This window comes from Salvelinus fontinalis, chromosome 6 (genome assembly GCF_029448725.1).
Source record: "Salvelinus fontinalis isolate EN_2023a chromosome 6, ASM2944872v1, whole genome shotgun sequence".
Taxonomy (NCBI): Eukaryota; Metazoa; Chordata; class Actinopteri; order Salmoniformes; family Salmonidae; genus Salvelinus; species Salvelinus fontinalis.
Window position 1 is genome coordinate 48,046,771 of NC_074670.1, and position 27,830 is coordinate 48,074,600.

Consider the following 27,830-nt stretch of genomic DNA (forward strand, 5'->3'; position numbering starts at 1 on the left):
ATCAGCAATACACACATACAGGCTCTGAGTCTATCAGCAATACACACATACAGGCTCTGAGTCTATCAGCAATACACACATACAGGCTCTGAGTCTATCAGCAATACACACATACAGGCTCTGAGTCTATCAGCAATACACACATACAGGCTCTGAGTCTATCAGCAATACACACATACAGGCTCTGAGTCTATCAGCAATACACACATACAGGCTCTGAGTCGATCAGCAATACACACATACAGGCTCTGAGTCTATCAGCAATACACACATACAGGCTCTGAGTCGATCAGCAATACACACATACAGGCTCTGAGTCTATCAGCAATACACACATACAGGCTCTGAGTCGATCAGCAATACACACATACAGGCTCTGAGTCGATCAGCAATACACACATACAGGCTCTGAGTCTATCAGCAATACACACATACAGGCTCTGAGTCTATCAGCAATACACACATACAGGCTCTGAGTCTATCAGCAATACACACATACAGGCTCTGAGTCGATCAGCAATACACACATACAGGCTCTGAGTCTATCAGCAATGCACACAGGGCCTAGCGCAATGTCGGAGAGTTGATATTGTGAATTTGAATTTGGTTTCTGTATCTGAGAGAGAGAGAGAGAGAGAAACAGAGAGAGAAACACAGAGAGAGAAACACAGAGAGAGAGAGAAAAGAGAGCGAGAGAAAAGAGAGGGAGAGATAAAGAGAGAGAGAGAGAAAGAGAGAGAGAGAAAGAAATAAAGATATAATGTTTTTATCCCTATGGGTTTCCTGTGTACTCCCTTCCTCCCTGCCTTGCTGTGTGAACACAAATGTTAATAAGACCCTGTTTTTGTTCCTTTCTCTCTCTGCCTCTGAGTGGACACCCCTCGCATGGATACAGCGCTCGCACCTCCACCATCGAACGCCTTGTCCAATCACCTTGCTTTCCCCGTCCTCATGGAACCGATCAATCCCACCGTGGTATCAAGAAACACGTCGCCGACAGTTCATTACAAAGCTAGAGCAAACACGACTGGCATTTAATGAGGGAAACCACCAGGGATAGAGGAGCAATTACCTGAACATTGTTTTATTTCACCATTTTCATCCTCTTTTACTCCCCTACCTCTTTATTTTACCTTTCTCATCCCATTTTACTCCCCTACCTCTTTATTTCACCCTTTTCATCCTCTTTTACTCCCCCTGCCTCATTATTTCACCCTTTGTATCCTCTTTTACTCCCCCTGCCTCATTATTTCACCCTTTTCATCCTCTTTTACTCCCCCTGCCTCATTATTTTACCCTTTTCATCCCCTTTTACTCCCCCTGCCTCATTATTTCACCCTTTTCATCAAACTATCTCATTTCTTCTTAATTCATTTTTTATTGTGCATAATTTCAGCCAATAGTTTTGAAAATAGAGCTCATGAGCAAAAACCGATCCCCGAAAACGTTTCACAATTGTGCAAAACGTATTCCATTTTGTATATGTTACGTCCTGAATTTGTTTAGCGAAATAACAATAATTAAATTCTTGCGATTCGTATAATATGTTACGAATTCCAATTCATAAAAATTAATTGTCCTTTTCACACACACAATTGTCCTTTTCTCTAATGTGTTTTCTTTGACAACCATGCAGTCAGAACAGTTTCCTATGGCAACAGTCACCAGATTCCACTTTACACCTGGAATGAATCTCTCCATTAATGATGTAAAGCCACCGGACACAAAGCTTCTAATAGTTTGATTCTTTTTTTCCCTGCTTCTCAAATGATGCCAAATGAGAAAACTCAGTGAACTGAAGATGGGACTTCAATCCAGCGCAGAGTCTGTCTATCTCCCTCACATTCCATTGCTAACCCACTAAACCAAACTCAGGGCATTTGCCCTGAGCGTGACTGACCCGTGGGGATTGTAATGGAGTAAGACCCATGACTATTTAAGTTGGAGAGAGCAACACTAATGCCCAGACTACCTCTCTGTTCAGAGAGACCACACCAGACTAGTCTTTGCCCATTGAACCAGAACAAGAGGACCAATCAGATTGGTCTAGTACCACATCACCCAGTCAATCACAATAACCCTTTACACACTAAACCTAGCATTCCAATCAAGTATACAAAAGTCTATTCAACTGTACAGACATGTTCTAGAATGAAGCGATCAAAGCAACCCCACTGCCCCTTCAGAAACGGTCAGTTTCTATACCATCGACCGCATTTCATTTCCAAAACAATATCATCGCAAATAACCAAGATATGGTGCAGTTGTCTCTCGAGTGTAGTACTACTGACAAAGGTTGTAGCAGTACAGTACACAACAGAGAGAAGAAGGAGAGTGAGATATGGAGAGAGAGAGAGAGAGAGAGAGAGAGAGAGAGAGAGAGAGAGAGAGAGAGAAGCTTTCCCTGAATAGAGTATTTCTGTAACAGCTCTCTAAACGACCACGGAGGAGCGAGGCGCATAAACATCTGGTAGCTGCCGTTTGTTTCTGATGATTCAGGCTCTTTAAAGAGGCTCCGAGCACCACACACACAACACACACACACACACACACACACACACACACACACACACCACAGAGATAAGAGCGTTTCCACCCACCAACACAAACATGCACACAAGCACACAGCTCCCACAAAGAAGCTCTGAACTTGCCTGCACCCCGCACAGCTAAAATGAAAAAAACTTCACAAAGCGCCCGAGAAATTAGAGAACATATTTTCCGACACTGCATGCATGTACGTAATGTACAGACAGAGCTCACAACAGAGCATTACACAGCAAAAACACCTTTACTACTGCAACACAATGCAATTAGTTCAGATAACCCAGGTAACCTTCTGACAAAAAGAAACAAATGATAAAAAAGAAGAACTGGGAGGGGGACTGTGATTTTCAGGTTTTCGATTCTCAAGGCCCGTGACACAAAAGCGTATAAATTATTTTGGTGATTTCAAACTTGACCATATCTGCAACAAAAACATTTTTAAAAATCAGATTTTAAAAAAAAGAGCAGAGTTGAATATTGCATAAACACAACAAAAAATATGAAAACTCCTCTACACCCCTCCCTGCATGAAAAATGTAAATGCCAAACACTGTTCCACAAAACACTGCCTAGGGGAAAAACCCAAATAATACATCTCCCAAAAAAACAACTGGCTTTCCAGTCAGTTGGGATGTGTTGTTGGGATGGGATGACGGGACACACACACACACACACACACACCTGTATCGCAGTTGCGTCTGGCATGCTGAGCCTGCGCACAAACATCTGGCTCTGTCCACTCTGGCTGGTAACGTATCCCCCGGAGCCCCAGGTGCCGCTGTGGGGCCGGCCCGTGTTATAGAACATGAAGGTGTCACTCCCCGACGTGGCTGTCATACATGTCTTATAGCAGTACGTTTTGGTCATGGAGCCGTTCCCCCGCACCTCAATGTAGTGAGGCTCCACTTTCAGGTCTCTCCGCAGAGCAACGTTATTGTTGGGTTGACCCTGACCACCTCCTCCCCCACCACCTCCACCTCGACCCAATGACCCTCCACCCCCGCCGGCCGAGGTGCCCCCCTCGGGGACTCTCTTCTGGGACACACAGCATGGGGAGCAGGAGCCGGGCTGGGTGCAGTAGGCGTGGCAGCGGACGATGGCCAGCACCACAATGGTGACCAGGAACACAAAGGTGGTGGCGCTCAGGGCCACGATCAGGTAGAGGGTCACGTTGGAGAACAGTAGTGGGCTGTGAGGCCTGATGATACGTTTGGGGTCAGGGGTCAGCTTGGGCGGCAGCTCCATGACGTGCACATTGATGGTGGCGGTGGAGGAGAGTGGCGGGAGGCCATGGTCGTGGACCAGCACGGTGAGCAGGAAGGAGGTGGAGTTGTCCTCGCTGACACGCCGCGTGGTGCGGATCTCCCCCGTGTGCTCGTGGACTTTAAACAGGTCCAGCTCGGAGGTGATCTGCTCCAGAGCGTACACCAGCCAGGCGTTCTGACCCGCGTCTCCGTCCCACGCCACCACCTTGGTCACCAGAGCCCCCGCCTCCGCATTCTTCATCAGCGTCTCAGTGGTCCGCGTCCCATTGGCTGGAGGATGGACTATCCTGGGGGAGTGGTCGTTCTGGTCCATGATGTAAACATAGACGGTTGCCACACGGCTGAGGGGCGGCACGCCACCATCCTGGGCTTTCACCTGGAAGTGGAACTCTCTGAGCTTCTCGAAGTCGAAGGCTCGCAGGGCATAGGCCTCGCCCGAGTCGGGTTTGATGCTGACGTAGCTCGCCACGGGGATTCCGTGGTTGTTGTCATTGAGGACGGTGTAGGTGATGCGAGCGTTTTCCCCGGTGTCTGCGTCCAGAGCCTTCACCACGCACATTGAGGCCCCGGGCGCGTTGTTCTCTGTCATGTACACTGTGTAGGACGTCTGTTCGAAGCGTGGAGGGTTGTCATTGACATCCGCCACGTCAACTTTAATGGTCATGTGTGAGGAGAGGGCCGGGGTCCCTCCGTCAATGGCGGTTACCGTGACATTGTAGGTGGAGATGGTTTCCCGGTCTAGGAAGGCAGAAGTGACTAAGGTGTAGTGGTTCCGGAAGGACTTGATCTTAAAGGGGAGGCCAGGTTGGATCTCCAGGGTCACCTGTTTGTTCTGGGCGGAGTCCCGGTCATTAACGCTGATCAAGGCCACCACCGTGTCCGCCCGAGCGTCCTCACGGACTGGGCTGGACAGAGAGGACAGCACGATCTCTGGGATATTGTCATTCACATCCAAAACCTCTACAACCACTTTACAGTGGACGGCCACCGCAGAAGGGCCCCTGTCCATAGCTTGTATGTACATCTCATAGGAATTAGTCTCCTCATAGTCTATGTTGTTCTTCACTCGGATCTCTCCTGTATCTGTATCCATGGAGAACATTTGTCTCACCCTCTCTGGCGTGTAACTGCTGAAAGAGTAAAACACCTCCCCGTTTGTGCCTTCATCCGGGTCTGAGGCGTTCAACTTTATCACCAGAGCGCCCTTGGGCGAGTTCTCTAACAGTTTCACTTTGTACACGGAGTTGTCGAACGCGGGCACATTGTCGTTGGAATCCAGGACATGAACGTTGATTTTGGCTGTGCCCGTGCGCGCCGGGGTGCCTCCGTCGACAGCTGTCAGTATGAACTGATGAGACGGTGTATGCTCGCGGTCAAATGGCTTTTTGAGCACGAGCTCGATGTGCTTGCTGTTTGCCACGGGCTTGTTGGAGTCCAGCGCGAGGTGCTCGTTGTTGCTGAGCCGATAGAGCCGAACCGAATTTGAGCCCTCATCTGCATCCTGCGCGCCTTCGATGGGGAACCGGGACCCCGTTATAGCGGACTCCGAGATCTCCAGCTGGTACTCGTCCCGGGGGAACTGTGGCGAGTTGTCATTCGCATCCAGAATCTCCACCTCCACGTTGTGCAACTCGAGCGGGTTTTCAACCACCACCTCTAGGTTGAGGGAACATGTGCCGCTGAATTCACACAGCGTCTCCCGGTCGATGCGGTCACTCACCGACAGCTTGCCGTTTTTATGATTTATGTTGAAATATCTCCTTGCGCTGTCCGTCGTGATTCGAATGCGTCGGGAAGAGAGCTTTCGCAGGTCCAAACCCAAATCTCGAACAATGTCGCCGACCACAGCCCCATTCTCCAGCTCCTCCGGAATGGTGTATCGTATTTGTGCATTTGTAAGGCCACTGAGTAGAAAAAATACCAAATAAAAAGTAAAAGGCACATTGTGCGTTATGCTGTAACAGCATCGCGCCGCCACAGCCATCGCAAGCAGGCAGGATCCGCAGACGGATTAGAGAAAGCTTTCCGCCTTTTTAGCTTGCCGTGCGTCCCCACCCGCCACATTAAAAACTGGGGAAGAGTCCGTGCGTTACCCCCTACTATGTGCAGGACGACCAAGGCATCCTCTCCTGTACATGTGCTTGTTTAAAAGGACGTTTTTCCGTTACATCCATGTTTTCCTTTGTCTGTTTGGTTACTGCTTTTTTTCTCTCTTCTCTCCTCCGCGCGGCTGACTCTTGTTTCCCTCTCACGGGTGCTGCCTATCGCTTTCTCCCTCTCTCTATCTCTCCTTCCCCCTCCCTCTCTCTCTCTTTGCGATGGTGTCTGTGGGCAGCGGGGGAGGGGGGAGCCTTGCTCTCCGACTGTGCTGGCTGCATTTCAGCACCTCCGATTGAAAACAGCGTCCAAAAAAAAGAAAAATGCCATTCACACCTCGGGAATATGAATACTAATTTGTATCATTATTTTCAACAGTCGATCGTTTTTGACATTTCTAAGAGAACGTGTTTGAGCAGACTAGTAGTTTTTTTTATCCGAGGGAGAGCGAGCGCCACCGCCCTTTTCATTGTGTGCTGGGATACATTGACGACCTGTTTTCTCAGTACGCCCAAGCGATTACTTCTCTCTTTTCATTGATCCAAACGAGCAATTACGCCAAAGCTCGAAGAAAAATCGAAGAAATAGAAATAAAACGAGTAACGGATATTTAATCGAATAAAATAAGCTATGGAGATCGGGTTAATAAACCCCTTAACTAAAATATATAAATATATAACTTTTTCATTGTATTTGTTCAGCAATTATCATCATAAAATGTATCGTTTAACTGTAAGTATAAGCACAGCAGCTTTGGAAACATGTAGGCTACATCATTCCAGTAAAGAGGGGATCTGTCCTTGAAATGCGTCGATGGATTCAACAGGGCAATGCAAATCGAGTTAGGGCTGAGCATTAAAACATGGCGTTATCAACCCACACTCTTAGAAAAAAAGTGTTATTTTTTGTTCTACATAGGCTACCTGTAACGTGTTGGTTCCCTGGATGAGATTAAAGAACATTTCAGATTCCTAAAAAAAAGTGCTATATACAATACATATACAAAAGTATGTGGACACCCCTTCAAATGAGTGGATTCGGCAATTTCAGCCACACCCGTTGCTGACAGGTGTAAAAAAAATCGAGCAGACAGCCATGCAATCTCCATAGACAAACATTGTAAGTAGAATGGCCTTACTGAAGAGCTCAGTGACTTTCAACGTGGCACTGTCATAGGATGCCACCGTTACAACAAGTCCGTTTGTCAAATTTCTGCCCTGCTAGAGCTGCCCCTATCAACTGTAAGTGCTGTTATTGTGAAGTGGAAACATCCAGGAGCAACAACAGCTCAGCCGCAAAGTGGTAGGTCACACAAGCTCACAGAACGGGACCGTTGGGTGCTGAAATGCATGGCATATAAACAAAACCTGTCCCCAGTAGCAACACTTACCACCGAATTTCAAACGGCCTCTGGAAGCAACATTAGCACAAGAATTGTTTGTCGGGAGATTCATGAAATGGATTTCCATGGCCGAGCAACGCACACAAGCCTAAGATCACCATGTGGTGTAAAGCTCGCCACCATTGGACTCTGGAGCAGTGGAAACGCGTTTTCTGGAGTGATGAATCACGCTTCACCATCTGGCAGTCCGACGGACGAATTTGGGTTTGGCGGATGCCAGGAGAACGCTACCTGCCCCAATGCATAGTGCCAACTGTAAAGTTTGGTGGAGGAGGAATAATGGTCTGGGGCTGTTTTTCATGGTTTGGGCCAGGCCTCTTAGTTCCAGTGAAGGGAAATCTTAAAGCTACAGCATACAATGACATTCTAGACAATTTTGTGCTTCCAACTTTGTGGCAGCAGTTTGGGGAAAAGCCTTTCCTGTTTTAACATGACAATGTCCCAGCGCACAAAGCGAGGTCCATACAGAAATGGTTTGTCGAGATTGTTGTCAAAGAATTTGCCTGGCCTGCACAGAGCCCTGACCTCAACCCCATTAAACACCTTAGGGATGCATTGGAACGCCGACTGCAAGCCAGGCCTAATAGCCCAACATCAGTTCCCGCCCTCACTAATGCTCTTGTGGCTGAATGAAAGAAAGTCCCCACAGCAATGTTCCAACATCTGGTTGAAAGCTTTCCCAGAAGAGTGGCGGCTGTTATAGCAGCAAAGGGTTTTTAGAGTTTCATAGCAAATGTATTCAAAAGAGAAGAACAGATACATGATTTACACAAGTATTCATACCCTTTGCTACGAGAATCCATATTGAGCTCAGGTGCATCCTGTTTCCATTGATCATCCTTGAGATGTTTCTACAAGGCAACTAAAGACCCTCAGACAATGAGAAACAAGAATCTCTGGTCTGATGACACCAAGATTGAACTCTTTGGCCTAAATGCCAAGCGTCACATCTGGAGGAAACCTGGCAACATCTCTACTGTGAAGCATGGTGGTGGCAGCATCATGCTGTGGGGATATTTTTTAGCGGCAGGGTCTGGGAGACTAGTCAGGATCGAGGCAATGATGAACGGAGCAAAGTACAGAGAGATCCTTGATGAAAACCTGCTCCAGAGCACCCAGGACCTCAGACTGGGGTGAAGGCACACCATCCAACCTTACAGAGCTTGAGAGGTTCTGCAGAGACGAATGGGAGAAACTCCCCAAATATAGGTGTGCCAAGCTTGTAACGTCATACCCAAGAAGACTCGAGGCTGTAATTGCTGCCAAAGGTGTTTCAACAAAGTACTGAGCAAAGTCTCTGAATACTTATGTAAATGTGATATTTCTTGTTTTTACATTGTCATTATGGTGTATTGTGTGTATATTGATGAGGGAAAAAAACGATATAATACATTTTAGAATAAGGCTGTAACTTAAGTAAATGTGGAAAAATTCAAGGGGTCTGAATACTTTATGAATGCACTGTATACCCAGTGAAGGCAACGAACCTTGAGGGTTATATCCTTATAGCCTACCCCAAAGTATAAATGGGGATTTTTTAGAAAACAACAGCTAACAAAATATAACTCAGTCACATCAAACTCTGAACTGACAGGTATTCCCTTTTCATTTGTTTCAGCTGTTTTGCATTGACATGTATATCCATATTAATGCTGCTGCTGCTGCGTGACTTCGCCTGGTCAGAAAAATGTCTAGTTGACGTCCGACATCCTTACCTCTCTATGGCAGCAGATCGAATTCCTGTTTTGCGACATTGTTGCTGAGGTCTGAGTGGCAAACATGCCTGTGCTGTTGCAAACTAAACGTTAGCTAGAAACTACAGGAAATAAACTAAACGTTAGCTAGAAACTACAGGAAATAATCTGCTTAATAAAGCATGCACGCGTAGGTAAAAAACGTTTTTTTTTAATATAGAACCTTCTGGTCAATTCAAAATGTGACATTCCTGTATGACGACGCTTGAGGACGGTGTGTGAACCAACTTGCAAGTAGCCTAACGTTACCAATTTTCAATGTATTAAGGTAAGCAAAGTTGATTATTTAATTCAAATATATGAAGCCAGAGTCAAATGATAAATTATAGGCTAGATAAATAAAGTTTAAACATTAATAGGATATCAAAAGGGTTCTATATAGAACTTTTAGGGGTTCCATATATAAAGCAAGCGATTGAACCCTTTTTGGTTCTATGAGGAACCATTTATTCTAAGAGTGCAGAGACAATAGAACGAGCAAAACAACACAGAACTAAATAAATAAAAGCTGCATCCTAACTAAGAATGCGTTATAAGAATTTTACTCAATGCCTTTTCGCCATCGTTCTCCTCTACTCTATTTGAACTCGTTCAGCGGCTCTCAAAGCAAAGTGAGCTGTGTCCAGCGCTCTGTCGCTGTCCACGAGCCCTTGAGCTGAAAGACAATTCAGACGTCATTGGCTGCTCGCGATATCCTCTCACGTATTGCCCGGAGAGTGACAGCTGGGTTGATCATACAGCATATTAAGATTACAGGGGTACTTGGCTGCCGCTCCAGTTTCACATCATATTCCTCGCAGTACACAGGATCCCCCGCCCCTCCCCCAATATGTCGTCATATGAAGCATGTTCACTTCGGGTGAGCGGGCGAAACGAACAAGGTCATCAACAAGACGCTCGAGACTTGCCTCTCCGTCAATCTGTCAAAACAGGCTAACATGTCCTCTCCTGTCAGACCCAAATTGCTGAAATAGTATAGAGCGCGTGCAAATTGCAGATGTGGAAAGCGTGGGCACGAAGAATTTAGACGAATGTCGATCACTTGAATAGTTACTCTGCATTTCCTTTCGACAGTCTCACTTTCCCCAAACATCTAGCTTAGATATATCCTGTTAAAAATAAACGAATTTAATCTTCTACCTGACGTAAAAGACCAAAATAATTTTGCTAATTCGTTGTTTTTCACAAAACCCTATTCTACAATCCATCTGAGTGCTGGGAACGCTTTCACACACAAATATACTAACTCCTGACATGTTTAGAGATAGCTTTTGGGGAAGTTTACAACAAGCAATAGTCATTTAATAGCCTGGCAGGCATGAATATACACACACTGCCGTGGTTCCTGGCGACTTGATACACTTTCTTAAAAAGTGGACGTCAGGTTTATAGACGATCGTGACATATGTTAATTTATTGAAAATCATGCGCCACCGCCGCTTCTAAATGATCACACTGGACAAATTGTCGGGCTTTATTAGACGACATTGTAGTAAGTGTAGAATGCATATAATTCCACAACCAACGGTAGGCCTACATATACGGCTGCGTTAGGGTTAAGGTGGTTCCTCATTTAAATTCGACTCAATATCTCAAACCCCTCAAACATCTGGCCATGGGCCCGACGTGCATCACTGCGCATGTCTGACCGCAGGTGGTCTGGTAGTGGAGTAAAATGCCCACATCTTCCCGCTCAGACTTTCCTCCTAATTAGTACAGTCTGAACCCATGTACCCCTATTAGAATCCAATTTAAAATCAGATTCAATTCAATTAAGAGGGGCCTCTTACTCCTAACGCAATCAGTACGACAAAGTGAGGGGGAGGATCTCTCGACACTGCCTAATTTATTTTCTATACCTAAGGCACGCAGCGGTTCATAATGAATTGAATCCCGGCTCTCGTCTCATCTTCGATCCTTTTACCTCTTGAAGAGCTCTCAAAAGTTGGATAACACTCAGACAGGCATCAGTTTGCTAGACAATCGGCTTTTATAACAGTCAAATTGATTGAGTCATACAGTGAGTACGGTGCCATTCAAAGCACCACGGGTACATACACCCCATTGTGACCAAAACGCAGGGGAGGCTCCACTGGGCGGCAAATCCGGACTTGATCAGATTTTAACCCCCAACGTTTGAAATGCTAGACGTAACCGCCTGTCTTATGTAACCATACCAAACACAACATATCATACTAATTTGATTCAGAGGGGTTGGGTTAAATGCGGAAAACACATTTCAGCTGAAGGCATTCAGTTGTACAACTGACTAGATATCCGCTTTTCCCCTGACCCCCTTTAATTTGATATCCCAGATTTACATGTACTATGTTACGACTAGTCTATGAGACCAGGCTGATATGCCAGGTGTGCTCTTGTGATCTGAGGAAGGGGGAGAAAGGGGGGGGGGGGGTGTAATAATCTAATATTTAGCGGTTCAAATCTAAAAATGCATTCTGATTGGGCACCAAGTCATGCAATGTCATACGGTAATACCTGCATTACCTTGTTTAAGAAGCTCATTGGATCCCACCCAGGACGGGGTCAAATTATGCAGACAGCTACAGCTAATAGTAAGCTAGCTAGTATCCAGTAGCTTTGTTAAGTGTTGGTAGTAGCGCACTGAATAATTGTAGCTGGCTAAGCTTTGATCAGCATGAACATCCGAAAATTGCGGAGGACCATGTCGAGAGAGATGCCGAACTCATTGAGTAGCCTGTTGACCCTACCACCGAAGTTGAGGAGCCTATAGCAGCAAATGTAATACCCGCTGGTCAACAAGATCGAGAAGAGTAGCACCAGCAGCACAACAGTAACATCACAACAAGCACCTGCACATCCGTTACCCCAGCCACTAGCAACTGACGAGCTGTTGCATCGAACCAAACCTGAACCAGTGGAAGCAGAGTTTATTGTTGTTCGCAAATTCTTACAAAGTGAAATCACGACCACAGGCAGCAACAACAAATGGAGCTCACTCAGTGTTCTTCAAAGATACGGCGGGCCTTTGCCAGCAATGTCGACTGTGCTGTTGGCACTGAAACGTGGATTGAAAAAGCTCCCACAGGCATGTCACCCTGGAGCCGGCCTGATTAACATTTGGGACATCTACAGCAATGTGCAAAAATTCCTGCTATAACCCTGAAGAAGGTATTCAGTAAACACAGACACAGCATGTTACATCAGATCAACAAAAAGCCTTGCTCGTCCAGCTGGCATTTGAGAGGAACCTGACAAGTACATTTCGCCAGGAAGGAGAATGGAATCAGAAATGTCATAAGGTTCAACACAGCATGGAGGAGGCTGCAAGACTTCCCTGGCCGTCGTGCCCGAATGATTAATTCAATGGTTTTCCGCCATTTCAGACTACTTGTTTTTTGGCATATTTTTTTATGTAATATATAGTTTAGGCCTTTGCTTTTTCCTTCAACGTATCTTTTAGATAAATCTGTGATTCTTAATGAATGTCATTGCTTGCTTTTACGGGTCCAATTGATATATACTGTATATACAGTGCCTTCGGAAAGTTTTCAGACCCCTTGACTTTTTCCACATTGTGTTACGTTACAGCCTTATTCTGAAATTGATTAAATCGTTTTTATCCCCTCATAAATCTACACCGAATACCGCATAATAGGTTTCTAGAATGTTTGCTAATTTATTAAAAATAACAAACAGAACTATTACATTTACATAAGTATTCAGAGCCTTTAGTCAGTACTTTGTTGAAGCCCCTTTGGCAGCGATTACAGCAGCCTCAAGTCTTCTTCTCTGCAGATCCTACTTTCAGGTCTCTTCAGAGATGTTCGATCGGGTTCAAATCCGGGCTCTGGCTGGGCCACTCAAGGTCATTCAGAGACTTGTCCCGAAGCAACTCCTGCGTTGTCTTGGCTGTGTGCTTAGGGTCGTTGTCTTATTGGAAGGTGAACCTTCGCCCCAGTCTGAGGTCCTGAGCGCTCTGGAGCAGGTTTTCATCAAGGATCTCTCTGTACTTTGCTCTGTTCATCTTTGCCTTCATCCTGACTAGTCTCCCAGTCCATGCCGCTGAAAAACATCCCCAAAGCATGATGCTGCCACCACCATGCTTCACCGTAAGGGAGGGTGCCAGGATTCCTCCAAGCGTAACGCTTGGCATTCAGGCCAAATAGTTCAATCTTGGTTTCATCAGACCAGAGAATCTTGTTTCTCATAGTCTGAGAGTCTTTAGGTGCCCTTTGGCAAACTCCAAGCAGGGGCTGTCATGTGCCTTTTACTGAGGAGTGGCTTCCGTCTGGCCACTTCACCATAAAGGCCTGATTGGTTGAGTGCTGCAGAGATGGTTGTCCTTCTGGAAGGTTCTCCCATCTCCACAGAGGAACTGTAGAGCTCTGTCAGAGTGACCATTGGGGACTTGGTCACCTCCCTGTTTAAGTCCCTTCTCCCCCGATTGCTCAGTTTGGCTGGGCTTGGTGGTTCCAAACTTCTTTAATTTAAGAATGATGGAGGCCACTGTGATCTTTGGGACCTTCAATGCTGCAGAAATGTTTTGGTACCCTTCCAAATCTGTGCCTCGACACAATCCTGTCTCGGTGCTCTAAGGACAACTCCTTCGACCTCATAGTTTGGTTTTTGCTCTGACATGCTCTGTCAACTGTGGGACCTTATATAGACAACTGTGTGCCTCTCCAAATCATGTCCAATCAATTGAATGTACCACAGGTTCACTCCAAGTTGTAGAAACATCTCAAGGATGATCAATGGAAACAGGATGAACCTGAGCTCAATTTTGAGCCTCATAGCAAAGGGTCTGAATAATTATGTACATTTGTTTTTAATTTTTAATACATTTTCAAAAAAATCTAAAAACTTGTTTTCACTTTGTCATTATGGGGTGTTGTGTGTAGATTGATTGATTTTAAATCCATTTTAGAATAAGGCTGCAATGTAACAAAATGTGGAAAAAGCAAGGGGTCTGAATACTTTCACAAGGCACTCTATACAGGTTTGCGTTATTTGATGGGCATAGGGACAATGACCAATGTAACCGATTAGTTGTGCTCCGAGGTGAGCCTTTGCACGGTGCTCCTGTTGTCCACTCCAGTGGTGCTGAAATTGGCAGTGCATTTAGTGCTATGCTTTCATCACACTGACTGGCGGTAGCCTGTTGTCCATGGTCCTGAATCGACGGTTACGGTGTGTGCCATTTTAATGAGTGCATCTTGGGGTTCTCTTCAACATTGCTTGCTTTCTTGTGTGCAAAATGACAGTGTATATGGTTGCATTTCAGATAGGCCTCCATTTTTGTAAATGTTGTATGTCGCAGTAGTAGGACCAAGACCTTGTGTAGCATTCAAAAATAATTATGCAAACGTTCACTCTGTTGTCATTCATTTGCATTACACATTAGTTGAGTGATAGGCTACTGTAAAAGTGATGTCAAAACTTTAGCCTACTTTTTCACCCCTTCCCTGCTCTCTTGCTATAGAGTGTGTGTTGCTCTCGGAATGGGCATTTCATCTTATTCGCGGCAGATTCAAATTGACTGTAGAATATGCACTTATTTTTGATTTAGTTCGCTTTTCTGAAACTCTCCCACATAAAAAAATTGCGCAGCTGGAGAAGTGGTGGCTTGGTTACGGTCATTGCGTCGTGTCACAAATCCAACAGAAATGTAGCTTTTAGTTGTAGTTATTGAAGCTTAAGCTACGAAGCCTGTGAGAATCTTTGAGTGGATCTGTGCGTGTTGGTAGGCGCAAATTTCGACGATGGCTCATTGTTCATGCGTAGGGCCTCGTTTCAGATACATTTTTTGTCCATTTGAAAAGTAGTAAAACCTATCTACTGTACCTTGTGTTATCAGGGCTCAGGGTTATCAATGCTTGTTGTGACCCCTCATGGATTTAAAATGACCCCTCAGACATGTCATCCTGGAGCCGGGCTTGCCTAAACAGTAATGTTCTTGAATGCTGATCTCATCCAATTGATTTATTTTCCCAAAAAGGGAAACTACTAGCATAGCCTGGAGCTCATTTACTTTTAAAAATGACTCAAACTAAAAATTTTGTTTTCATCAATTACAAAATTGGCTCAGCCAGTGGTCATTCATTGGTGTATATGTCTATCTCTGGGTAAATCACACATTCAGGGTAGTAAACATAGTCTGAATTATAGGCCTATATCAGTATGGTAGACTGAGCATCAAGTTGTTGTTTATTTGGGACCGTGTGACCTCAGAGATTCCTATTGCCAGTCTGATTCACCCAGGCACGCAACACGCCCACACAACCCTCCCCTCTCCCGGTGCGGCTCCAGCTCTCCTCCACTGAACCCTCTGCCCACGGCGATGACATGCCCTGGCGGCCCGCAAGACGGCCGCTGAGCGGTGAGTCACTCCGATGCTACAAGTAGATGGATAGAGAGCTGAGCGACTCTTCTTCACACTCCAAAGCGAGGCTGAGGGGGTGGCGAACTGGGGAGCTGGAGAGATGCAACGGAAGAGAACAGAGATGGAGGTGCAACGGAACTTGAGTTAGGTTTGATGGACCGAGAGGGAAGTCTTTCATTGGACAGAGTTGGAAATGTTATTTTCTATATTACACATCCTCTATCCTTTCTTTTTTTTCTCCAATGCCCAATTTAACGGAGCTGTGGAGATGACACAGCGGGGGTCTCGTGTCGGTCCGTACTCGTGAGTCTCAGAAGCATGCGAGCCGCAGCGCTACCCCTGACATTTAGAAGATTCTCCCAGTGGGGCGCCCAAGCTCCATGTTTACGGCAATTTGAGACAGCGATGGAAAGAGGCGACTGTTATCTCGTCAATTACACACACCGCGGGATTTACACCTGGCCTTTTCCACCTCGCTCCATTGTCTGCCTCTCTCTCTTTCGTGTTCTGCTCTTCTGTCGCGCTCTGTCTATTGGGCTGATGGTACATGGGCAGATAACTGACATCTCTCTCACTGTACCTGTTAGAATCCACCCATCTGTTCTGCCGTTAATTGCACGCCACAGATCTGTGCATTATTTAATTTGCACTCTAGGGGCTCGGGATTAAGTATCTAAATTCCTCCTCTGCTAGACAAACAGACGTTAGTCTCGCCCGAACAAACTGTTAAGGCGTTCCTCCTCCTCTCCATTTTCGGAAAAGGAGGAGTATTGAGGGAACCAAGGCGCAGCGAAGTTTGAACACATAATGATTTATTAAATAAACAAAATAGACAAAGACGAAAACGAACTATACTGGATATAACTAACAAAATAACAAAACGATGTAGACAGACCTGAACAAACGAACTTACATATACACGAAGCACGCTGACACAGGAACAGACTACATAAACCGAAACGAAACGAACAACCGAAACAATCCCGTATGGTGTAAGACATAACACAGACACAGGAGACAATCACCCACAAACAAACAGTGAGAATGCCCTACCTAAATATGACTCTTAATTAGAGGCAAACGCAAACCACCTGCCTCTAATCAAGAGCCATACCAGGCAAACCGAAACCAACATAGAAACAGATAACATAGAATGCCCACCCAACCTCACGTCCTGACCAACTAACACACAAAAACTAACATAAATAGGTCAGGAACGTGACAGTACCCCCCCCACAAGGTGCGAACTCCGGACGCACCAGCACAAAGTCTAGGGGAGGGTCTGGGTGGGCATCTAACCACGGTGGTGGTTCAGGCTCGGGGCGCGGTTCCCACCCCACCATAATCCATCCTAACTTCCTCCCTCCAAGAATGTCCACCCTCTTTTGACCCCCACAAAATTCCCTTAACACCATATCTAATAGGGACAACACCGGGACAGAGAGATAAATCAAGAAAGAGGGATAGATAAGAATATAGAGATAGATGAAGATAGAGAGGGAGATTAGGATAGAGGGGCAACTCCGGACTGAAAGGCAGCTCCGGACAGAGAGACAGCTCTGGACTGATGGGCAGTTCTGGGTATCCAGCCTTTTCAGGCTGAAGGACAGCTCATGGCTGACTGACGAATCTCGATGCTCATGGCTGGCTGACGGCTCTCGACGCTCATGGCAGGCTGACGGCTCTCGACGCTCATGGCAGGCTGACGGCTCTCGACGCTCATGGCAGGCTGACGGCTCTCGACGCTCATGGCAGGCTGACGGCTCTCGACGCTCATGGCAGGCTGACGGCTCTCGACGCTCATGGCGCTCTGACGGCTCTCGACGCTCATGGCGCTCTGACGGCTCTGGCTGCTCATGGCGCTCTGACGGCTCTGGCTGCTCATGGCGCTCTGACGGCTCTGGCTGCTCATGGCGCTCTGACGGCTCTGGCTGCTCATGGCTCGCTGGCGGCTCTGGCAGATCCTGTCTGGTTGGCGGCTCTGGCAGATCCTGTCTGGTTGGCGGCTCTGGCAGATCCTGTCTGGTTGGCGGCTCTGGCAGATCCTGTCTGGTTGGCGGCTCTGGCAGATCCTGTCTGGTTGGCGGCTCTGGCAGATCCTGTCTGGTTGGCGGCTCTGGCAGATCCTGTCTGGCTGACGGCTCTAGCGGCTCCTGTCTGGCTGATGGCTCTAGCGGCTCCTGTCTGGCTGACGGCTCTGTAGGCTCATGGCAGACGGGCGGCTTTGCAGGCTCATGGCAGACGGGCGGCTTTGCAGGCTCCTGGCAGACGGATGGCTCAGACGGCGCTGGGGAGACGGATGGCTCAGATGGCGCTGGGGAGACGGATGGCTCAGATGGCGCTGGGGAGACGGATGGCTCAGATGGCGCTGGGGAGACGGATGGCTCAGATGGCGCTGGTGAGACGGATGGCTCTGGCCGGATACGGCGCACTGTAGACCTGGTGCGTGGTGCCGGAACTGGAGGCACCGTGCTAATGATAAGCACCTTCCTACTAGTGCGGGGAGCAGGGACAGGGCACACTGTATTCTCAAAGCCTACTCTATCCCTGATGCGTGGTACCGGCACTGGTGACACCGGGCTGAGGACAAGCACATCAGGATTAGTAGGGGGAGAAGATACAGTGGGTTCAGGGCTCTGGAGACGCACAGGTAGCTTAGTGCGTGGACCCGGAACTGGAGGCACCGGGCTAGATACACGCACTACAGGGAGAGTGCGTGGAGGAGGAACAGGGCTCAGGATACGCACTGGTAGCCTAGTGCGTAGTGTAGACACTGTAGGTACTAGGCTGGGGCGGGGAGGTGGTGCCGGAAATACCGGACCGTGGAGACGTACTGGCACTCTTGAGCATTGAGCCTGCCCAACCTTACCTGGTTGAATGCTCCCGGTTGCCCGACCAGTGCGGGGAGGTGGAATAACCCGCACCGGCCTATGTAGGCGAACCGGGGAAACCATGCGTAAGGCAGGTGCCATGTATGCCGGCCCGAGGAGACGCACTGGAGACCAGACGCGTTGAGCCGGCCTCATGACACCTGGCTCAATACTCAATCTAGCCCTACCAGTGCGGGGAGGTGGAATAACCCGCACTGGGCTATGCACTCGTACAGGAGACACCGTGCGCTCTACTGCGTAACACGGCGCCTGCCCGTACTCCCGCTCTCCACGGTAAGCCTGGGAAGTGGGCGCAGGTCTCCTACCTGCCCTTGGCCCACTATCTCCTAGCCCCCCCCCAAGAAATTTTTGGGAATTACTTACGGGCTTTTTTGGCTTCCGTGCCAGACGCGTTCCCTCATAGCTCCGGTTCCTCTCTCCGGTAGCCTCCGCTCTCCTCAGTGCCTCCAGCTGTTCCCATGGGAGGCGATCTCTACCAGCTAGGATCTCCTCCCATGTGTAGACACCCTTTCCATCCAAAACATTGTCCCATGTCCATTGCTCCTTCTTTTCCTGTCCCTTTCTCCTTTGACTCCGCTGCTTGGCTCTGGAAAGGTGGGTGATTCTGTTAAGGCGTTCCTCCTCCTCTCCATTTTCGGAAAAGGAGGAGTATTGAGGGAACCAAGGCGCAGCGAAGTTTGAACACATAATGATTTATTAAATAAACAAAATAGACAAAGACGAAAACGAACTATACTGGATATAACTAACAAAATAACAAAACGATGTAGACAGACCTGAACAAACGAACTTACATATACACGAAGCACGCTGACACAGGAACAGACTACATAAACCGAAACGAAACGAACAACCGAAACAATCCCGTATGGTGTAAGACATAACACAGACACAGGAGACAATCACCCACAAACAAACAGTGAGAATGCCCTACCTAAATATGACTCTTAATTAGAGGCAAACGCAAACCACCTGCCTCTAATCAAGAGCCATACCAGGCAAACCGAAACCAACATAGAAACAGATAACATAGAATGCCCACCCAACCTCACGTCCTGACCAACTAACACACAAAAACTAACATAAATAGGTCAGGAACGTGACACAAACACAGTACAAGGTCCAATTCTCTTCAATGGCTCCCTCTCTCGGCTCTTGTCCTTTCACCACTGACTGAAGGGTGAAATCATCTATTCTGCCTCTCTGTCTCCCTCTATCCCATCTCTCTCCTCACCAACCATCACTGTCTCTATCCTCTCTTCCTGCAATCCTCCCCTACTCGTCTCACTCTCACCACCCCCTCTCTTACCCTCTACCAACTGCATCATACTCTCCCCTCTCAGTGCCTCTATCCTTCCTCTCTCCTGTTTCACTTCTTCTCCCTCCCTCCCTCCCTCCCTCCCTCCCAGCTGTGCTGTGTGTCTGTGACATCCGCTGCTCCAGCTGGGAGAGCTGTGGCCCAGGGCCACCAGAATGTCTGAAGTGGAAACACAGGAGCTAATGTCTCTGCTGCTGCTGCTGCCTCTCCTTCGCCACTGTCATGTCCTCTCTTAAAACCACCCCAGAGAGAGAAGTGGAGCGGGACAGAGAGAGGGAGGGGAGAGACGAGAAACGGAGGAGGTAAAGAATGGAGAGAGACTGACAGGAGGAGAGATGGAGCAGTGAATGGGAGAGTGAAAAAGGTACAGAGCTCTGAGTACACTTCCTGTGCTCTCTTTTTGGAGCTAGACGAGACATAATATTAATGACCCTCTCCATCCATTATGCAAGATGGCGGACATATTAATAACAGACTCTCCAGTAACACTCTCTCTACTAAGACACATTAATTGTCCCGGTTCAAAAGCCATTCGTCCAGCCCCCCTCAGCATCTGTTATGCCATGTGGAAGCCCTCCGTTTCTGAGTCAGATGTCCCAGCTAGAGGAGAGCTCGGCGGGGAGATGGGTCATGGACGGTACTGGGTGAATCAAGCCTCAGTCGCTCTGTCACACACATGCACACACACAAAGGGACTGGGACCAGCACTGACTCTAGCCCTGGGTGAAGAGACTGAATGAGCATCTGGGCTCTGAGAGTGTCTCGTCTCTTTGTTATCGTCAGCTGCTGTCTGGTCTGGTGTTCTCAGGGCAAGGAGTGATGACCTCATACTTGTCCCCCCCTCCCCCGCGCCACACAAGATGGAGTCAGAGCTTTGAACCACCTACTGTTCATCGTGAAGAGACACATACATTATGTGTAGTTACACTGTGCCTATACGTAACTACAATGTTAATACACAGGATTTAGACTTCTTATACAGAACTAGTGCATGCCACAAATCTTGCCACTGTATTACACTGCTAAAATAGGGTACATCACACAAAATGGCCACCTGGTTTTCTAGGACTCTTGCTTTTAGGAAATCCATTAAAAATAATAATGAAAAAACAAAATAGCTTTCTCTTTCTCTCTTTTTCTCTTTCTGTCTCTTGTTCTCTCAACAAATGAAAATGCCTGCAGGCTGTTGTGTAGGAGGACAGCAATCACAGCGTCTGTGTTGCCAGGAGAAAAGGCCAGAGTGATGAAATATCTGCATCTACAGGCAGAAAATGACAAAACATCCATTTCCTCAGAGAGAATGATATATAGGCTATAGGAGGAGAGGCTGACAAACCATGAAAGGAATGGCAGAAACACACTGATCATCCGCATTATCACAAATGATACTTTACTCAAGTACTCATCGCATCAGGGAACAATTATTTTTCTAAAGTGAAGAAAACAAATCCTGACAATTTAGGTAAAGAGAGAGCCCATGCATCAGGCTGCACCACTTATTGGAGGGATGTGATAAATGATGGAGATTCATCCATTTCAATTGATAGCTACAATATCTGCCATATTGTGTGGAACAGGAGGGTTGAGAGATTTTTTTCTGGAACTGAGCGTTTTAAGATTTGTGCCACAGAGCGAGAGAGAGAGAAACATCTAAGGGGCGGTGTTCTGTCTCAGTGCCAAGAGCCCTGCAGCTTGCAGCCAGGACAGGATGAGAGAGGGAGAAACAGTAATACTAGGACCTCTATTGGTGTAAGAGGATACTGCAGGGACAGACTCGGCATGGTCTCCACAATGTGTGTGTGTGTGTGTGTCTCAATCCGCAGCTCCCCTCCTTTCCTCTCCTCCCGTGTCTGACAGTGTGGTTGTGAAGGACAGTGCCAGGCCCCCTCCAGAGGAGAGAGAAGGAAACTAAAAGATGCTGATGAGAGAATCTGTTTCCAATGACAACACCCTCCGCCTGCAAGAGAATACATGTCTGCAACAAGGCATTAGAAATCACACAAGCCAGATCTCACAGATTGATCAGAGCACTCTGTGGTAAACGTGATCAACCACACCCGTAAGCACAAAAACCAGATATAACTAACAGATAACATATCTGGTATTTCTGTCAGGTAGCCTAGCGGTTAAGAGCATTGGGCCAATAAACGTAAGGTCGCTGGTTTGAATCCCTGAGCCGGCAAGGTGGGAAAATCTGCTGTCCTGCCTTTGAGCAAGGCAGTTAACCCCCGACAACAACTGTTCCCAGTGCGCCGGTGACATGGATGTTGATTTTGTGATCCCCCAGCACCTCTCTTATTCAGAGGTTTTGAGTTTCGGTTGACTGCATTGAGTAGTGCAACTGACGAGGTATACCCCTTCCCCTGAACTTCTTGTCAATAGGGGGGCGCTATTTTCACTTTGGAAAAAATCGTGCCCAAATTAAACTGCCTCGTACTTTATTCTAGATCATACAATATGCATATTATTATTACTATTGGATAGAAAACACTCTCAAGTTTCTAAAACTGTTTGACTTATATCTGTGAGTAAAACAGAACTCATTTTGCAGCAAACTTCCATACAGGAAGTGAAAAACCTGTTCCAGGGCCTGCCTATTCAACTGGCTTATATTTATCGATATGCATGCATTCCTCTAGATGTCAACAGGCAGTGGAAGGTGGAATGGGGTGTCTAGCTTGATCTGAGGTCAAACAAGAGCTTTTGGAGTGGCAGGTCAGGAATTTCCTTTCTCTACCTAGGCGCGCGAAGCACCTCCATATTGTCTTCTGATAAGCGTTCGGTATACACGGCTAATATCTCCGGCTCTGATTTTATTTGATACATGTGATAATAACATCGTAAAGTATGTTTTTTCAACCGAGTTTTATCAGATTATTCAACGTTTATTGGGACTTTTGGAGTTTTCCGTTCTTTGCGCCGAGAGAAACTAGGAACGTCATCAACATTGGCTAGCATTGTGGCGCGAATTCGACAGGAGAAAAGGACATTCTAAAACCAAACAACGATTTATTCTGGAAATAGGACTCCTTGTACAAGATTCTGATGGAAGCTCAGCAAAAGTAAGAACAATTTATGATGTTATTTCGTATTTCTGTGGAAAAGTTATTTCTATTCTCCGCCGTTTTGGCGGGCGCTGTCTCGCAATAACGCAAGCTGTTTGTTAAGGTAGTTATTTAAAAAAAATCTAACACGGCGGTTGCATTAAGAACCAGTGTATCTTTCATTTGCTGTACAACATGTATTTTTTAGTAAAGTTTATGATGAGTTCTTTGGTCAGATTAGGTGAGTGTCCAAAATAGCTCCTGACATTCTGGGGAAATGTTGCTACATTTTCACAATGTATAACCACGGTTTGCAGCTCTAAATATGCACATTTTCGAACAAAACATAAGTGTATTGTATAACCTGATGTTATAAGACTGTCATCTGATGAAGTTGTTCAAGGTTAGTGATTAATTTTATTTATCTTTTGCTGGTTTTTGCGAAAGCTATCTATGCGGTGAATAAATGCGTTTGTGTGTTTGGCTATTGTGGTAAGCTAATATAATGCTATATTGTGTTTTCGCTGTAAAACACTTAAAAAATCTGAAATATTGGCTGGATTCACAAGATGTTTATCTTTCATTTGCTGTACACCATGTATTTTTCATAAATGTTTTATGATGAGTATTTAGGTATTTCACGTTGCTCTCTGTAATTATTCTGGCTGCTTTGGTGATATTTTTGATGGTAGCTGCAATGTAAAACTATGATTTATACCTCAAATATGCACATTTTCGAACAAAACATAAATTTATTGTATAACATGTTATAAGACTGTCATCTGATGAAGTTGTTTCTTGGTTAGTGACTAATTATATCTCTATTTGGAGGTTTTGTGATAGCTACCTATGCGGTAGAAACATGGTGAAAATATGCGGTTGAGTCTTTGGCTATTGTGGTTAGCTAATAGAAATACATAGTGTTTTCGCTGTAAAACATTTTAAAAATCGGAAATGATGGCTGGATTCACAAGATGTTTATCTTTCATTTGCTGTATTGGACTTGTGATTTCATGAAAATTATATTATATGATATCCCTGTCCCGTTAGGCTAGGCTATGCTAGTCAGCTTTTTTAATGAGGATGCTCCCGGATCCGGGATGGGTATTAAGTAAAGGTTAATGAATCCAGAACCAAACCATGATATCGTAAAGACCTTCCAGCACACAGAGATCAAAGGCTACCGTGCGGCAAAACTCTTAACTGCATTTTGCATCACGTCCGATTAATAAAATGCTAACACTCTAGCGGCATCGGCGCTAACTTTGCAACACCGATGTATTATGAAAGACCGCACACCTTTCTACCGAGAATCTCCATCTAAAGACTCATAGATCGAAGGGCCTGTTTGAAAGTGGTGCGCAGGTTTACCCCTGCGTATTTAACTCATTCCTAACATGCTTTAGAACCTTTTCAATCTCAGATATAACATCTTGGTTTCAGTAGAGATGATGACCCCTTCCCATGTATGTAGGATGAGGCGGAGAGGCTATTCTGGCTGCGTTTGGCTGTGCCTTCCCAAGTGTACCTCCCTTTCAGCGTAGAGGGTTGGATGGAGAGACTGTGCTGGGTGCGTTTGGTTATGCCTTCCCCAGTGTATCCTCTCCTTTCTGTGTAATGGGCATGACAGTACGAAAGTGGAAGTAAATCTCTCCTCCGGGGTCCTGGAGGGGTTAAAGAGCGTGTGGGCCGTCCCCGTTCTGCCTGAACATAAAATCAAACAGATTCGTGTTGTGGTAAACAAAGCTATCTGAGACAGCAGGCAGGCGCCCGATCCCCTCTATCCCTCCACTCAGGACCCCTGGCTTAGTAGCCACACTGGATGGACGGGGATGGATGGATATGGAAGAACCCTGTGGTTCTGAACATGACAAAGCTAATCTATAGACTGCAACAACAGCCTAACGCCATAAAGTGTGTGTGTGTGTGTGTGTGTGTGTGTGTGTGTGTGTGTGTGTGTGTGTGTGTGTGTGTGTGTGTGTGTGTGTGTGTGTGTGTGTGTGTGTGTGTGTGTGTGTGTGTGTGTGTGTGTGTGTGTGTGTGTGTGTGTGTGTGTGTGTGTGTGTGTGTGTGTGTGTGTGTGTGTGTGTGTGTTCAGTCTTTATCTGTGACCAATTCTCAGCCCCTTGTAATTTCCACTTAGCTGCAAGACACATCTTGTTGTTTAATTTGTTTTCGTCTGCCTCATCCAGGCTCTCTCCTTCTCTCCCTTTCACATGATTTCACATTCACACTCCCTGTTCAAATCTGTCACCTTTTTGCTGTCCTCATCTCCCTCCCTCTTTCTCTCAATCCATTATTCTCTCCCCACTCTCACACCTTTCTCCCTCACTCTGCCTTTCCACTCTCTCTTTTTTTCATCTCTGAGTGGGGTGGATTCACATTTGCAGTTCTCTCTCTCTCTCTCTCTGAGAAACAGACTGGTGCACGTCAGCAATGGGGATCATCTCCATAGCAACCTCCATGGCAACCTCAGCTGAGCTCCCATCCCCTTGCCAAGAGCCACACCCAGGAGGTGGGGAAACAGGAAGTGACGTGTTCACACCCGAGTGTCCATGCGTGCATGTCTGTGTGCTAAACAAAGGAGGCTGGAACAAAGCAAGGACAAAGAGCAGGAGTCTCAAGGTGCTGCATTATCATTAGCCCAATCACGTCAACCATGATGCTACCAAAATCTGAACCAGAGAGCTGGGGGTAAGGGTGTTTTTTGGGGTAACAATAGTTGACCCCATCTGCATGGTTACTGAACCTAAATGACTTACAGTAGGTGAATGAATGCCCCTGTTGTAGAAATACAATCCAGTAAAATTGTGAAGCACTTAGCTGGCTACCTCACCAGGGATAATGTACTTAGATAATCAATAATGCAATGCTTTTATCAACACTGGGGCCAGCAGAGCAGAGGGAGAGGCTTTTAGCCAACACACACTTAACACACAGCCAATGTAATAAACACGTTATTGAACGACACACACTCGGCTAAATACAGGACTACAAACACTGCTGCTCCCACAAAGAAACGCATACACCAAGTGCAACACTATTTAATACACCAACATGAATCTGTTGATATCAGGCAATTGCACACACTCAAATAAACACACGTACACAGAGAACACACTGACAAGCACCCACCCACACACAGACATGGTGGTGACCTGAGAGCTGGAGGGATAAGCCCTGCGACCTCATTCCTCTAACTCTTTGTCCCGCCTCCCTGATTTAGCTGTGATTGACAGCTGAGATGCTGCCGGTAACGTCAGCCCCGCCCAGCCCAGAGCCCAGCCCAGCCTGCAGCTCACCGAGGCTCCAAGAGATCCTTGCTGCTGCAGCGCAGAGCGGAAAATTACCACAGCCTCTCTCACACACAGACACACACACACACACACAGAGAGAGCTGCAGCCTACAGAGTGCATTCTGAACCACTCGAATGCAAAGAGACAGCTTCAGGCATTGTTACTGGAGCCATACTGGGACAAACGCAGCACAGAGAGAGCGAGCGTGGCGACATAGAGAATATTTATTGTGTGACTCTCAGACACCTAGTAAACACATACTGACTCACATTGGCACTGCAATCTTCCAAACACACACGGACCCACTTGCACATGCACTGCAATATTCAGAACCCCTGTGTGTTCATAGAGAGCCTCAAAGCAGACCACATTCTGAACCAACCACATGATCATACAGTGGCTCTGTGGCTTGTATTTTATTTAGTTGTTTTTACTGACCGACCACTCACAAAAAAATAGGTCAGTGTATTATGACGGAGTATTAGAGAACGTATTATCAAAGAGAAGTACATCATAGAGCTTCATGCGATACAGAGACCAAGGAGGACAGAGCTACATTGAGGCCTAGACTATACAATATTTACAAACCCACTTGAATGCCACTGGTTACAAACAGCACCCTTTTAAATGGCCAACAGAATGCTCAATCCGCACGAGTAGATAGCGTTTGCTGTTGATAGACACTGTCTGTGTAGTCCAACAAAAAGGGTCTGAGCAGCTTACACGCTGAGCGGATCGAGCCGCCCTGACACACTTAGCGCATGCTAATGAAAATGGGAAGAATCCTGTTTACAGCATGCTCTGGCTGATAGCATGCATGTCTGGGGAGAGCTGCTGCTAATTCACCATTACTCCTCTCAGCTGCTACCCCACACACACACAGGCACAAACACGTGAAAACAAGGTTGGTGGACTGAAGGAGGGAGGGTAGACGGAAGGAGGGTGGGATAGGGCGATGGGGAGACAAAGAGATAGATAGGAATTGACATCGAGCGAAACACTGAGGCGAAGAAAATGGAAGGAAACTGTTGTATAGAGAGTGAAATAAGGGGAGAGAGAATTAGAGGGATGGAACAAGGCCTGTGGGCTGAGGGGAAAGGTAGGAGGGGGAGGGGCAGAGGGGGCATTGAAGGGTGGGAAAGCGAGAGAAAGGGAGACTGGAGGAAAGAGAAATTATGAATTAGAAAAGGGAACATAGACCGAGAAAGACAGGCAGGGATAGAGACTGAGGGAAAGGGGCAGAGGGTTTGAGGGAAATCGATGAAGGGTTGGGAATGCAATAGGAGCAGAGAGACCATGAGATTGCGAGAAATACACAGTGAGTCAGGGAAATGTACAAAGCAACAGCAGGGGTGAGAAACATAGGGGATAAATAAAAAGGATAAGGGAGAGAATGAAAGAGAAGGATTACTCATGCACTCAGATGTGAAAGAAAAGGTTGTTACAGCAGTAATCCTCCAAGCTGAGGGAACAGCAGAATAAAAGGCTTGAGAGCGAGAGAAAGAGAGAGAGAGAGAGAGAGAGGCCTATCCTGTCATCCACACACCCCCTGGGGACTCAAAAAGATAGGCAGGCCCCTGCTTGTGCCAAGCCAGCTCACTCACACACAGAAACACAGACTCCTCCATTTACACTTAATTTAAAAGACTGTCTGTTTGCTTCAATGAATATATCACTGAACCTCGGTGGGGGTTTGTAAAAGATTCAACAACATGCAAACACCATCAATGAATCGATCTTGTGGATGCAGGAGAGAGAGAGAGAGAGAGAGAGAGAGAGAGAGAGAGAGAGAGAGAGAGAGAGAGAGAGAGAGAGAGAGAGAGAGAGAGAGAGAGAGAGAGAGAGAGAAGA

At 46.6% G+C, this 27,830-nt stretch overlaps 1 protein-coding gene across 43 annotated transcripts in view; it reads right to left on the reverse strand.

Annotated features, from left to right (window-relative positions):
• Positions 1-27,830, reverse strand: part of LOC129857954 (protocadherin alpha-C2-like) — a 296,503-nt gene that overhangs the window by 37,048 nt on the left and 231,625 nt on the right. The window contains exon 1 of one of the 43 annotated variants that reach the window (XM_055926674.1): positions 3,229-6,436. The exons of the other annotated variants lie outside the window; for them this stretch is intronic. Within the exon in view, the coding sequence (XP_055782649.1) occupies positions 3,229-5,796 (2,568 nt within the window). The 5' untranslated portion in view covers positions 5,797-6,436. Of the gene's footprint in view, positions 1-3,228; positions 6,437-27,830 lie in introns of those variants that run through there. 43 annotated transcript variants of the gene reach the window in all.